The sequence below is a fragment of the Cnephaeus nilssonii genome, assembly GCF_951640355.1.
Source record: "Cnephaeus nilssonii genome assembly, chromosome: 11".
In the NCBI taxonomy this organism is placed as follows: domain Eukaryota; kingdom Metazoa; phylum Chordata; class Mammalia; order Chiroptera; family Vespertilionidae; genus Cnephaeus; species Cnephaeus nilssonii.
This window is the reverse complement of record NC_137082.1, coordinates 13,575,991-13,589,961: the sequence shown is the minus strand read 5'-3', so window position 1 is coordinate 13,589,961 and position 13,971 is coordinate 13,575,991. Positions and strand designations below refer to the sequence as shown.

Here is a 13,971-nt window from a genome sequence, read left to right as displayed (position 1 = left end):
ATGATCAGGAGCCACCACAGCCGAAAGCCTTGGTTCCCAGTCCCCCTCCATGACTCAGTCATCCGAATGGGGCAGCATATTCCCCGAACGTGCCCACTATGGCCGACCGTGTCAGCTCTCTCCTCTCGTCTGCCCTCCAGAGCCAGCGGGACAGGAGCTCCTGGTAAAGTAACTGTAAACCCTCAGGCGCATCCCCGAGACAGTGAACAACGCAAGGAGTAGCTGATGTCATGTTTTATTGCGTAAAGTGGAAGCAGAACGTGCACCAGGCACAGGTGCATCTAGAAAGCACTCTATAGAAAGAAGCAAGTGAGAGCCACTTAGCTGGTCACACAAGGCTCAGGAAGCTTCTCCGTTTGTCTCCTGAGGCCAGCACACTGAAGGGGCCCCACCAGGGATGGGGGCGTGCAAGTGAGAGGCAGCCTGCATGGCTCAGCCTGTCACATCTCCTCTATGCGTCCTGGCAGCTGGACTTCACCAAGGAGGTCTTGCCCAGCCAGGGGACAGTGTATATCTGGAAAGAGCAGAGTGCTTCCTGCAAAACGGAAACAAGAGAGGTGGTCAGTTAGGGTTTCAGTAAAAAAGGAAATGGCCCAGCACGAGGTCTCCGAAGTGCAGGTGAGGAGCTGTGGTTGCTTGGTGGACCTCTCGACCCCCTACCCCGCGGAGCCCCGGATAACGATGCAGGACTCAGCAGGGGCCTCTTGGTGACCCCTTCCATTACTCCAAGTCTAGGAGATCTTCATTCCCCTGTCCCTGCAGGAATCCACACTGGTGTACCCCCAGCATGGCCCTTTAAGGAGCAGCCCAGCAAAGCCACACAGCCCTAGAGGGTGCAGGGTATCAGCCAAGTTCCCTCCACCTCCAGTGGGCTAGCACTATGACCCTATGACCGGAAACTCCCCTGAAAGAGAGTGTTTGGGGAGGTGACAAGCAGATGGAGGTCTCCCCAGCGGCTGAGACATCCCAAGAACCAGTCAAGCCCAGGCGCGAGTCTGGTGTTCAGTGAGCAGGGCAGCATGGATGGGCTTCTCCGGACAGGCCTCCAATTCCCTCTAATCTGTTCCAATGGCTGAGGCTGGGATTAAAAGGGCCCTATCTCTACCCCCCTGCTTCCTTCAGTCAGCAGGCAACAATCCCCCAAAGCATGTGGTGCTCAAAGGTCCCAGCTCAATTGCCCTTATAAATTCAAATTAGGGACCTGTACACACAAACTAGCACCCTTTCCCCCACACACCCCAGCCCCTGCACACCCCACCCAGGCCACAGCACTCCCCCATGACACATCCCCAGGGCGCCCTGTGCCCTGTGTGCCTGGCCCCTGGCCCACATCAAGTACATACCTTCTTCAGGTTCGGCTGCTCATGGAAGGGACAGTTGGCCAAGTTGGGCTGGGACTTGGTACATGTGGTTCGACCAATTTCCACATCCAAGAAGTAGTTCAGCCCAGCCACGAGCTGTGCACATAAAGGGAAGGATTGGTTTTCATCACCTGCCCACGCCACCCAGGCAGGTACCTTCCCGTTAGCGCGCATTGGGCCAGCATCCGGGGGTTGCCAGAGCCAACACCCAGGAGGCACCCAGCCACCTCCTGATGGCTACCCAAGACCGTGTGCCCTAGGTCCTCCTTGTAACTTGTTTACGGAGCAGCTCTGACAAGGTGAGTCACACAGCCTGGCAGAAGAGAGGCAGGAAAATAGAAGGTGGAGCCAGACGTCAAAATTCTGCCAGAAGCTAGAGGTGCAGCTCTGGGGAACCAGCGAGGGTATCAGCAAATCCGCTGTGCCAGCGCCAGGAACCAGGGCAGGGACTAAGGCAAAAGGACAGCTCTGCCGGGGCCGGGGCGGGGGCCGGTTCTGCCTCAGGAAGACTCCCATGGTAATGGCCTTGAAGTTACAGTCCAGTTGGTAACATCCAGCCCATCGAGACTCTCATCGCCTGTGGAAACCAGGTTACTCATGCCCCCACTGAGCAGATGCTTTACACACACACACACACACACACACACACACACACACACACACACACGCTTGAGGCCAATAACAGATGCCCCTGGGATGCCTGCCTTTCAAGCTGTTTGTGAGGGGAACACTTCTAAAGTGTGCCACACACCTCACACCTTGTGTCTTTTGCATTTGAGATTACACATGTGAAACCTGTGCTCACACAGGCATCCCAGACTCACCTCGTGAGAACTCGGAGAACCTCGAGACGAGGGGCCCAGACCAGGCTCTGGACTCTGCCCTATGGATGTCAAGCAAGTCCTACGATCCCTCTGCTGTCAGTTTCTTTCTTTTTTCTTTTTTTTTTTAATTTATCTTTATTGTTGAAAGTAATACAGATGTGCCCTTGGTGTCAGTTTTCCACATGGGCCCATGCGTTGTGACACCAAGCCAGGGTCACAGTGGAGAGGAGCTGTGCCTGGCAGGGACCTGGTGAGCAAGGAGTGCATGTCCCATCCAAAGGGGCCAGTGCCAGCCAACGGCTGCCTGGGAAATGGGTCCGATCTTGACCCATCGTCTGACGTTTCAAGAGGAGGTGAGAACAGGCTCTAAACACTGGCATGCAGCAGGTACCGCACTTTGCTGCTGTGCGGCTACGTTCTGCTTTTCCATGGTCTAAATGTCAGCCTTCCTCCAAGGTCAAGCTCAAGGCCCAGCAGCCCCTCTGGATGTGCCCTCCATTCCTTTTCTAACTCTGATGACTGCTCTCCCTAGCTGGCCAGAACCTCAGGGCGGGCTGGCAGAGGCAGGGTCACGTGGTCCTCTCTACCCCAGCATACACTTACTACCTCTGGCTTCTGGTGGTGGGGTACCCATCTACGGGTGGGGAATGAGACTTCAAAAACCCAGAGCCTCCTCCAGAGGTCTGACCTCTGGAGGGAAGAACACCCCAGGGGCCTTTCCTCCAGGGTCTCTCAGGTCTGGATTCTCATGCAAGACCCTCTGCCGTAGCATCCGCCTGGATGCCACAGGCTCATCCTGGACTCCTCTGTGTTTGCTGGTTCCCTCAAGGTGACCAGGGGAGCAGTGAGGGCCCGTCCTCAGTGCCTGAGGCCCCGAATACCATCGCACAGAGGGGACAGGGAGGTTGGTTTAGTGGCACCTGTTGAGAGGAGACTCAGAGAATATTCCTCTTTTGCATGACCCAAATCTTATCCTGAGGAAACCTCAGGGCAGCACTAACTGAGTGCCAGTCCGCACATTTAGGCTGGACCCTTCGCAAATGCCAAGGTGATGAGGCAGACAGGCTGCTCCAGGGTAAAGGGGCTGCAGTGTGTGAACCGGGAGTGTCCTTGGCTATAAAGGACCCTGGTGGAACTATCACGGACATCTGATAAGTCTATGCATTAGATCACTATTTCAGTGTTGATACCTGCTGTTCAAAATCGTACTGTGATTATTTTTAAAAATGCCTGTTTTTAGGAAATATATACTCTCCCAAATGGTTCAGAGAAATAAATGCATATATGTACCCCCACACACATGTGGGGAGGGAGGGAGGTGGATAAAGCAAACAGGGCAACATTTTGACTAATCTGGGGGAAGAATCTACAGGATTCTGTGTTCTATTTTTGCACGTTCTCTGTAAGTCTGAAATTATGTCAACATGAAAAGTTAAGAGGAATAAAGTGTTTTAAAAAACCACTCAGTGGCAGAGCCGGGAGGGCAGCCGGTATGCACCCTGTTTTTCCTTCGCCTGTGGTCATTAAGTTGCCAACTCACTCTGACCCCCCAGCCCCACGGCCTGGGAGGGAGATCAGTGGGCTGGACCTCAGGCCCTGTCCTTGCTGGGCTGGTGCTTGAAAACAGAAGCAAAGGCCTGGCACTGACCCAGAGTGCCTGTGACCCACTGCCAGTCCTGGCGAATAAGCCCGTGATGGTCCGTCACATGCAAGACCAGAGAAACTGCCTGGCTGAGAAGCACTGGCGGGTGACCGTGCTGCGAGTGGGGCGCTTGGGGCGGGGCTGATCGTGTCACAAGGGCCACGCCCTCCCGGGGCGCAGGCTCCTCCTCCCCATCGCCTCGCCCTGCCCCCCGGCCCCGGCCCCCGACCCCGGCCCCCGGCCCCCGGCGCCCAGCCCCGGCCCCCGGACGCACCTGCTTGCGGGCGCGCACCACCCGCATGGCGCGGCTGTGGTAGGCGTCGTTGCTCGCCTTGTTGTACTCGCTCAGGGCGAAGTTGAGCGCCTGCTGCACGCCCTCCTCGTTCACGTCCGCCTCCGCCAGGCCGCCCAGCAGGCGAGGCCTGCCGGCGTTGGCGCCGGCCGCAGGGCTCGCGGTCAGGGCCAGGGCCAGGGCCAGGGCGAGCAGGAACAGCGGGGCGCGCGAGAGCCCGGTCATGGTCACCTCCAGGGAACAGAACTCTAGAGCGAAGAGACGAGTGTGGAGGGGTGCGATCTAGATGCCGCGGGCTCCACCCGCCCGCAGCGGCTTTTATGGCCCCGTCTGCCCTATCGCCGCCCGCCCCGCCCTCGGCTCCTCCTTTTCCTTCCCGTCACATCCCCACCCCCTTTCGCAGGCCAGCCCCTCCCTGGGCCCCGCTCCGTTTCAGTCCTCGGGTCCTGCTTCTCCAACCGGCTCCCTTCGCCCTCTGTTGGTCTTCATCTCCAGCCTTAATAATCCTTCCCCTCCTCCCTGCCCCTCGGTCCGGTCCCGGCTTAGCCACCGAAGTCTGTCTGGGTTCCTCCCCCACCCATTTCAGCCCCTCCCTACCCTCCCAGGCCACCTCTAGTGTGCTCTGAAGCTCAGCTCATTCTGGCCACCCTTCTCTGGGCCTGAACAGCTGGTAACCCCTGAATTCTAATTTATTCTTTTAAAAGGGAAAAATAGGTGTCTTGGTCTCTGAGCAATGGGTCGAATTCTAGGGATGCCAGAGCAAGGGTACGATTTCAAGGGCTGGGGAAGATACCATCTGCCCCTGGTACTGGGGCGTATCTTTACCAAACATAAGTGAAGTACTTAACCTCTAATTGGTAAAACGTTCGGGTTCTCTTTTGCACAACTCATGCATTTATTCAACAAACCTTTCTCGGGCTTCTCCCAGGCGGGAAGGTCTAGGGTTTGTATGTAACAGGTGGCGAGTGGGCCAGTGAGCCTTGGACTTGACATTGCAGAGGGGCTGCCTTATAGAGATGTCAGCGAGTCCATGTGTAGCTTTCTATTTTCTAGTAGACACGTTAAAGAATGTGAAAAGATACAGGTGGCAGCAAGTTTAAGAATATATTTGATATGTGAACTGGAAAAAAAAATCAAGGTGAGAAGTGACAAGTGCGATTTAAAAGAGCAGCTATTCCAGAGGCACTGTTTTAGGCAGAAACTCATAGGGTTTCTATTAGGAGGTGAAGGCAAGGGGTATTTATGATAAAGGGAAGGGGATAATTACTTGAAAAGAAGAAAGACATTTCTATGGGTGTTAATAAACTAAGGAAGGAATTTCTACAGATGCGGATAAGCTAACATAGTGATATTTGTCCTAAAGGATGTAACTGATTTTTAGTTCTGTAGTTATGACCTCTGCTTCCCTGTTTTGACTCCGAGAAAGAAAATATCTGCCAAGGACGACTTCTTGTGGCTGACTGGGCCCAAATATAAAACTGGAGTCAAGCAGCTATTGTGGCCGAGGCCTCTAACTGCACACTGCCTGCCAGCGAAAAGCCACAGGCTGAGCGGTCAGCCTGTTGTGCACTCTGCTCCTGCATCAGGCAACCCTGGTAAGAGAGTTCATAGGATTGAAATTCAACCAATAGAGCTGAGACTTTCCTGTCCAATTTGAGACTAGGGAGTGCTATTTGGGCCAATCAAATTGTGATGATTTGGAGTCCTCAGTTGCATAGCAAGGGGCCAATCAGGGGCAGGGGATGAGCATCATTATCTGAGCCAGCTTCACCTTTGTGCTGGTAGAGCACACTTTCAGTTTCCTTGCAAGACTGTCTCCCCAGCTGAGCTCTAAAACCAGAACCTTAACACTGAGGGCACCCCACTTGGGCCACCTCTCCAAAGTTGTTTCAAAATCCTGCTTTCCAAACTAGTCTCACCAGAAGAGGCGGGAGAGGGGGAAAGACAGAGAGTTCCCAAATAAAATCAGAAATGAAAGAGGAGAGGTAACAACTGACACCAGAGAAATAAAGAAGATTGTGAAGAAACCAACAAGTTAGACAATCTGGATGAAATGGATTAATTCCTAGAAACATACAATCTTGTAAAACTGATTCAGGAAGAATCAGAAAATCTGGATAGATTAAAACTAATGAAATGTAAGCAGTAATCAAAACAAAACAAACAAAAACCCTCCAGAACAACAAAAATCCTGGGCCAGATAGCTTCACAGGTGAATGTTAATAAGCACTCAAAGAAGAATTAACCCCTGGCCTCAAATTATTCCAAAAATTTCCAAAAGAAGGGACGACTTCCAAGCTCTTTTTAGGAGACCAGCATTATCCTAATTCTAAAACCAGATGAAGACACTACAGAGAAAGAAAATTATAAGCCAATATCCCTGATGAGCAGAGATACTAAAATTCTCAACAAAATATTAGCAAACTGGGTCTAGCAATACATTAAAGAGATCATACACCATGATCAAGTACAATTTACTCCAGAGGCGGAAGGTTGGCACAATATCTGAAAATCAATAATCTTGATACTCTACATAAACAAAATGAAGGATAAAAACCACATGACTATATCAATAGATGCAGAAAAGGCATTTGATAAAATCTAGCACCCATTTATGATAAAAACATTCAGCAAAGTGGGAATAGAGAAATCATCACAACATAATGAAGGCCTTATATGACAATCCCACAGCCAACATCATGCTCAATGGGCAAAAACTTCAAGCATTCCCCTTAAGATCAGGAACAAGACAGGGATATTCACTTTCACAACTCATATTCAACATATAACTGGAAGTCCTAGCCCCAGCATTCAGATGAGAAGAAGATATCCAAATAGGAAAGGAAGAAGTAAACTCTCATTATTTGCAGATGACATGATACTGTATACAGAGAACCATAAAGATTCTACCAAAAACTACTAGAAGTGATAAATGAATTCAGTAAAGTAACAGGATACAAAATTAATATCCAGAAGTCAGTTGCATTTTTATGCATCAACTAGAGGCCCGGTGCATGAAATTCGTGCATGGGAGGGTGTGTCCCTCAGCCCAGCCTGCACCTTCTCCAATCTGGGACCCCTCGAGGATGTCCTACTAGGATTGGGCCTAAATGGGCAGTCGGACATCCCTCTCACAATCCAGGACTGCTGGCTCCCAACTGCTTGCCTGCTTGCCTTCCTGATTGCCCCTAACCACTTCTGCCTGCCAGCCTGATCACCCCCTAACCACTCCCCTGCCAGCCTGATTGATGCCTAACTTCCCTCCCCTGCAGGCCTGGTCCCCCCCAACTTCCCTCCCCTGCAGGCCTGGTCCCCCCCAACTGCCCTCCCCTGCAGGCCTGGTCCCCCTCAACTGCTCTCCCCTGCAGGCCCAGTCACTCTCAACTTCCTTCCTCTGCCAGCCTGGTCACCCCTAATTGCCCTCCCCTGCAGGTTTCATTGCCCCCAACTGCCCTCCTTTACAGGCCTGGTCCCTCCCAACTGCCCTCCCCTGCTGGCCTGATCGCTCACAACTGCCCTCCCTTGCAGGCCTGGTCCCTCCCAACTGCCCTCTCCTGCTGGCCATCTTGTGGTGGCCATCTTTGACCACATGGGGGCAGTCATCTTGTGTTGGAGTGATGGTCAATTTGCATATTACTCTTTTATTAGATAGGATAATGAACTATCAGAAAGGGAAACTAAGAAGACAGCCTCTTTCACAATTGCTTAAAAATATAACCTAGAATAATTTTTTTTTCAATTAGCAATAATGGTGCCTCGGATAAACCTCATTGGCTATGATACTCCACAAAGCTGACTTAGAAATAATTTTACTAAGGATGTAAAAGACCTCTACAGAAAATTATAAGACATTGAGGAAGATACAAATAAGTGGAAGCAAATACTTTGTATATGGATAGGAAAAATTAACATCACTAAAATGTCCATACTACCTGAAGTGATTCAACGCAATTCCTATCACAATACCAATAGCATATTTCACAGAACTAGAACAAATATTCCAAAAATTTACATGGAACCACAAAAAATCCCAAGTCGCCTGGCAGGCATGGCTCAATGGTTGAGTGTTGACCTATGAACTAGGCGGTCACAGTTCGATTTCTGATCTGGGCATATGCCCGGGTTGCAGGCTCAATCCCTAGTAGAGGGCATCATGAAGGCGGCAGCTGATCAGTGGTTCTCTCTCATCATTGATGTTTCTATCTCCCTCTCCCTTCCTCTCTGAAATAAATAAATAAATAAATATGTATATATAAATATATATATATTTAAAAATCCCAAGTCATCACAGCAATCTTGAGAATAAAGAACAAAGTTGGAGGAATCATGCTGCCTATCATCAAAGTATACTATAAAGCCATAGTAATCAAAACAGCATGATACTGGTATAAAAAAAAGACAGACAAATGGAACAGAATAGAGAGCCCAAAATATACCTACACTTTTATGGTCAATTAATATTTGAAAAAGGCAAGAACATGCACTGGGGTAAAAATAGTCTATTCAATAAGTGGTGTTGGGCAAATTGGACAGATATGTGCCAACAAATGAAACTAGACCACCTTTACACCATACATAAAAATGAACTCGCCCTGGCCAGTGTGGCTTAGTTGGTAGGGTGTTGTACTGTGCACCTAAAGGTTATTGGTTCAATTCCCGGTCAGGGCACATGCCTGGATTGTGGGATCAATCCCTGGTAGGGGCATGCAGGAGGCAGCTAGTTGATGTTTCCCTTTCATATCAGTTTCTCTCTCTCCCTCTCCCTTTCTCTCTTTCTAAAAATCAATAAAATATTAGAAAAAAAAGAATAAACATAATGAATTAAAAGCTTAAATGTTAGACTGGAAATCATAAAACTTCCAGCAGAAAACATAGGCAGTAAAATCTCGAACATTTCTTGTAGCAATATTTTTTCTGATATATCTCCTTGGTCGATGGAAACAAAAGAAAAAAATAAACAACTGGGACCACATCAAATTTTTTCACAGCAAAGAAAACCATCAACAAAATGAAAAAAACAATCTACTGAGTGGGAGAACATATTCACCAATACATCTGATAAGGGGTAAATATCCAAAATGTATAAAGGACTTATAAAACTCAACACCAAAAATACAATCCAATTAAAAAACGGGCAAAGGGCCTGAATAGACATTTTTCCAAAGAGGACATACAGATGGCCAATAGACAAATGAAAAGATGGTTAAGGTCTCTAAATATCAGAGAAATGCACATTCAAACCACAATGAGATATCACCTCACACCTGTCAGAATGGTTATCATCAATAAATAAACAAACAATGAATTTTAGGGAGAATGTGGAGAGAAGGGAAACGTGGGGAACCGTTGGTGGGAATGCAGACTGGTGCAGCCACTGTGGAAAGGAGTGTGGAGTTACCTCACAACATAGAAAAGTGGAACTGCCTTATGACCCAGCAATTCAACTTCGGGGAATTTATCCGAAGAAACCCAAACCATTAATTCAAAAGAATATCTGCACCCCTGTGTTCACTGCATAGTTATTTACAAGAGCCAATCTTTGGAAGCAGCCCAAGTGCCCACCAGTAGGTGAGTGAGTAAGAAGTTGTGGTACATTTATACAATGGAATACTACTCAGCCATAAAACAGAAGCTTGGATGAACCTGGAGAGTAGTATTATGCTAAATAAGCCAGTCAGAGAAAGACAAGTACCATATGATTTCACTTATTTGTGGAATCTAATGAACAAAATGATCTAACAAACAAAATGGAAACAGAGAACAGACTGACAGCTGTCAGAGGGGATGAGGGGATGAGGGGCTGGAGAGCTGGGTGAAAAAGGTGAATAGATTAAGAAAAAAAAAAAATCCTAAACCAAACCAAACAAAAACCAGCAACTCAGACACAGATAACAGTATGATGATTACCAGAGGAAAAAGGGGGATAAATGGTGATGGAAAAAAATTCTGCTGTTTCTCAGCTGTGCTGTTTCACAATTCAGCTCTTTGAACTGAATGGCATCTCTCTCCCTTTACTGCACCCCAAATTGAGGAATCCTTTTGGCTTTGAATTGGCATCCATGACCTTTGTTTGACACCTGTTAGTTTTGTAAACAGTTGTTTGGAATACAATACTGCTATAGGGTTAGTTCAAGGGTTATTTTGCCCAGTTTTAATATTCAAAGGTTTGAGAAGTAAGATCTTCAAGGCACTCTTTTAGGGGCAGCTTTGACACCATTTTGAAGTGACTCAGTTTATGTAAGCTTTCCAAATCCATAATGTCATTTCAACAATATGCGAACAATTGTTTTCTTCAAACTATATGTGTATATATTTTAAATGTATTTATTGATTTGAGAGAGAGAAAAAAAATCAATCAATCTGCTACCCCACTCATCCATGCATTCATTCGTTTTTCTCTTGTATGTGCCCAACCAGGGTTTGAATCCACAACCTTGGCATATTGGGATGATGTTCTAACCAACTGAGCTACCCAGCCAGGGTTTGCAAACAATTGTTAATGAGATGTTTTACATTCTTCTCTCTGTGCTAAGTCTATGGAATCATGTGTGTATATTTTACACTTAGAGCCGGTGTCAATTCAGACTGTTCTTATTCTTAGCTCCCCATGGCCAAATATGACTGGTGGCTGTGGTATTGCACAGCCCAACTTTAGTGTGTGTGTGTGTGTGTGTGTGTGTGTGTGTGTGTGTGTGTGTGTAGGGGGGCAATGATCAATAATGAAGATCAGGGTGTGATAGGCGCTTTGTTGGAAGTAAAATGTAAATGGTGAAAGAGAGAGATGATTGATGCTGGACACAGTTCAGGGAGAACTCTTTGAGATGACAGACATTTAAGCTGAAACCTAAAGGACAAAAAAGTCCTGCTGAGACCAGAGAAAGAGAGCTCCAGGCACTGAGACCAACCAGTGCAAAGGTCCTGAGGTGAGGTAGGGAGAAGGAATTGGAGGCTGTTTAAGCAGGCCAAGGATATGATCCAGAACCTCAGCTCAGCAGGTGTGTGGACAATAAACTGTGGGTGGGGGTCATGGGAAGAAGATGCAGGGAGACCCCTTCCAGGTTGGTGCAGGGGCAGGTGGGAAGGAGACCGTGAAGAGAACAGGCAACTGGGAGAACGTGTGTCAACGCACAGCTGCTGCTCTTGCTTCTTCCCCTGGGGAGCCACATTACTGACTCTGTTTTTTTGTTTTTGTCTTTTTTTGTCCACGGCTTAGAAGACTTGATGTTAAAGATCACGTTGAATGAGGTATCTATTCCATATACTAAAACCCCTCACGTTTTGTGTCCAGATGAGAAAGTTTTGCATGCAACAGTATCCCAACTCCATCAAGGTCTGGAACATTCCCACTACCCCGGAAAGTTGCCTAGTGCCTCTGCAGTCAGTCCCACGCCCACCCCTGGCTCCTGGCAATGCACACAATTGTCCTTGTAGACTTCAGCTTGTGCCTCGTCTTGCACTTCCCATAAAGGGAATCATGGGGTGTTAGTGCACGTGTGTCCATCTGGCTTCTTTCACTCAGCAGCAGATTTGAGCTGTCCCATGTTGTTGTTGAGACAGGCTGAGCCTGTCTCAGGCGGATGGAATGCTCTTTGGTTGTTTTGAAGCCTCTCCTGGATAAGCTGAAAGTTTCTCTTCAGGCACTCCCAAAGAGCGCAGCTCTGTGCCTGCGCCAGTGGATACCAGCCCATGGAGAGAACTGGAAAAGCAAAGAGCCCTGCTTGGCACCTGCGTGGGGAGCCCAGCCCTCTGTAAGTCAGCCCCGGCAGCTGTTCAGGGAGCCGCCTTCTTCATGAGTGGGTGCTCCCTTGATGCGTCAAGCTCCCTCCCTTTTACCTCTCCCTCCACCTTGTTTTCAGGAAACCTCATCTTTTGAATGTTTTGCCTCTCTTAATTTTTTCTTTAAAAACATATATTTTTTATTGATTTCAGAGAGGAAGGGAGAGGGAGAGAAAGATAGAAACATCAATGATGACAGAGAACACCTGCACGCCCCAAAAGGGAGGTTGGAGTGACAAGACCTTCTTTACTGGTGACATTGTGCTAACCTAATTGTTGCTTCTTTTTCTCTCCAGAAATGGCTAGGACATGGTTAGGACATAGGCTCTGAAGTCCCTTGCACACATCTTTCCTCCTTCTCCCCCTTCCCACTGTCCAACTCAGGGAGACATAAGCATGCTTCTACGCCATGTGCTAACATGGGTAAACAGGGCTCTGGTAGAGATTGATGTTAGATTGTTATAAAACAGTGATACTCAATGGAAAGTCTGTGTACTGTAGCCTATGAAGTGACCTTTTTGCAAAAAGGATTTTTTTTTCTGTATCTACCAAGCTCTTACTGCTTTATATTGTAAGTTACCATTTGTTTTTACAAGCTCATCATTACCAGAGCAGCTCCAGTGTCTGACGCAGCACAGCCAATGGCGAGGGGCAGAGAGAGGGCAGGGCATCTGGAGATTCAGCGGATGTTTTGTGCAGCTGGGTATTCTGCCTTCTCTCTGGGCCTCAGCTCTGGCCACAAGGAAAACAAGACAGCTCTGAGTCAGATTGAGCAATCCCCTTGGCATCTCTGGGTGGTCAGAGTTTTCTTTCCTGCTGTGACTACTTCCCTCTCAGTGTTTGTGCAACCATGCATGGCATTTTTTTCTTTTCTTTTCTTTTCTTTTCTTTTCTTTTCTTTTCTTTTCTTTTCTTTTCTTTTCTTTTCTCTTCTCTTCTCTTCTCTTCTCTTCTCTTCTCTTCTCTTCTCTTCTCTTCTCTTCTCTTCTCTTCTCTTCTCTTCTCTTCTCTTCTTTTCTTTTTTAGCAATCTGCAATGGAGCAGCAGAGGGAAGCTTGTGCCTGCCCAGGGTGCCATTAAAAGTGACACACCAGATTTTTGAGCAGCAAATCAGAGGCCACTTAGGGAAGCCTGCCCTCTCCATGGTGCCCTCTACTCACCCCCTTTCTGCAGAGGAGCTGGGTCTAGTAACATGGGCTTGATGAAGCTTTAGTCTGGCACCTCCACGCCCGCTTCGTCACTAGACCTAAGCCTCGGCTCTGTCCTGTTCTTGCCAGGCCTGCTAACCCTGTCTTGGAGAGAATCCTCCACCCTGATATCTGATCAAGTTCTTTATCCCCCATATTTGATGTTTAAGTCTTTCTAAAAGTCCTGTTAGATCAGTTTAGCCAGAATATTCCCAGCATTTTCTCCCAGTAATTTTTCATCTTCTGACCCACCCCCTTGGCTATCCATTCTCATTTGTCATGGTTGTGTTTACAGTTGAGCTCCTTCTCTCTCCTATTTCCATAGTCTTGATTCCTACTGCACTAGTTTTGAATGAAGTCTCCCTTCCCATTTGAACAAGCATCGGGATAACATTTTTTAACAGTCAGGCCAGTGCTCTTTGCTCTTCCTGGAACGTGGTCAGACTACTGCTGCCAAGTAGCAGCACAGGCCTGGTGAGATGGAGGAAAACAGAAAAGGGAAATGGCAAAGAGAGAAGCAGACAGGGAGGAAGAGCACAGGGGAGCTGGAGGGTGGGGAAGTGGGATGCACGTCCCCTGACACTTTATTATAAAGATCTTCAAATGTGTAAAGTTAGAATAATTTTATAGCAAACGTCTATATACCCCCCACCTGGATTCTACCAGTAATATTCTACTTTACTGACTTCATCACATAAATCCTTCTGTCTACCTTCTTTTTTTAAATGCATTTCAAAGCAAGGTAAAGACATTAGTATACTTCACCCCTATACACTTAAGCATTAGTAGCATTAGCAAGAGTTTAAAAATTACTTACAGCTTCTTCATTTGTTGTAAACTTACTTATAGTGAAGGTGTACATTTACTTAATTCTGACACATGCATACCT

General features: G+C 47.7%; 1 protein-coding gene across 1 annotated transcript; it reads right to left on the bottom strand.

Annotated features, from left to right (window-relative positions):
- Nucleotides 1–219: 219 nt before the first annotated feature.
- On the bottom strand, nt 220–4,429 carry LOC307107012 (cystatin-C-like). The gene is made up of 3 exons (XM_079783873.1): nt 4,102–4,429; nt 1,344–1,457; nt 220–535 (listed from the first exon to the last, which is right to left on the bottom strand). Exons 1-3 carry the CDS (start codon nt 4,342–4,344, stop codon nt 452–454), a joined length of 441 nt encoding a protein of 146 aa, XP_079639999.1. The 5' UTR covers nt 4,345–4,429; the 3' UTR covers nt 220–451.
- Nucleotides 4,430–13,971: the final 9,542 nt, after the last annotated feature.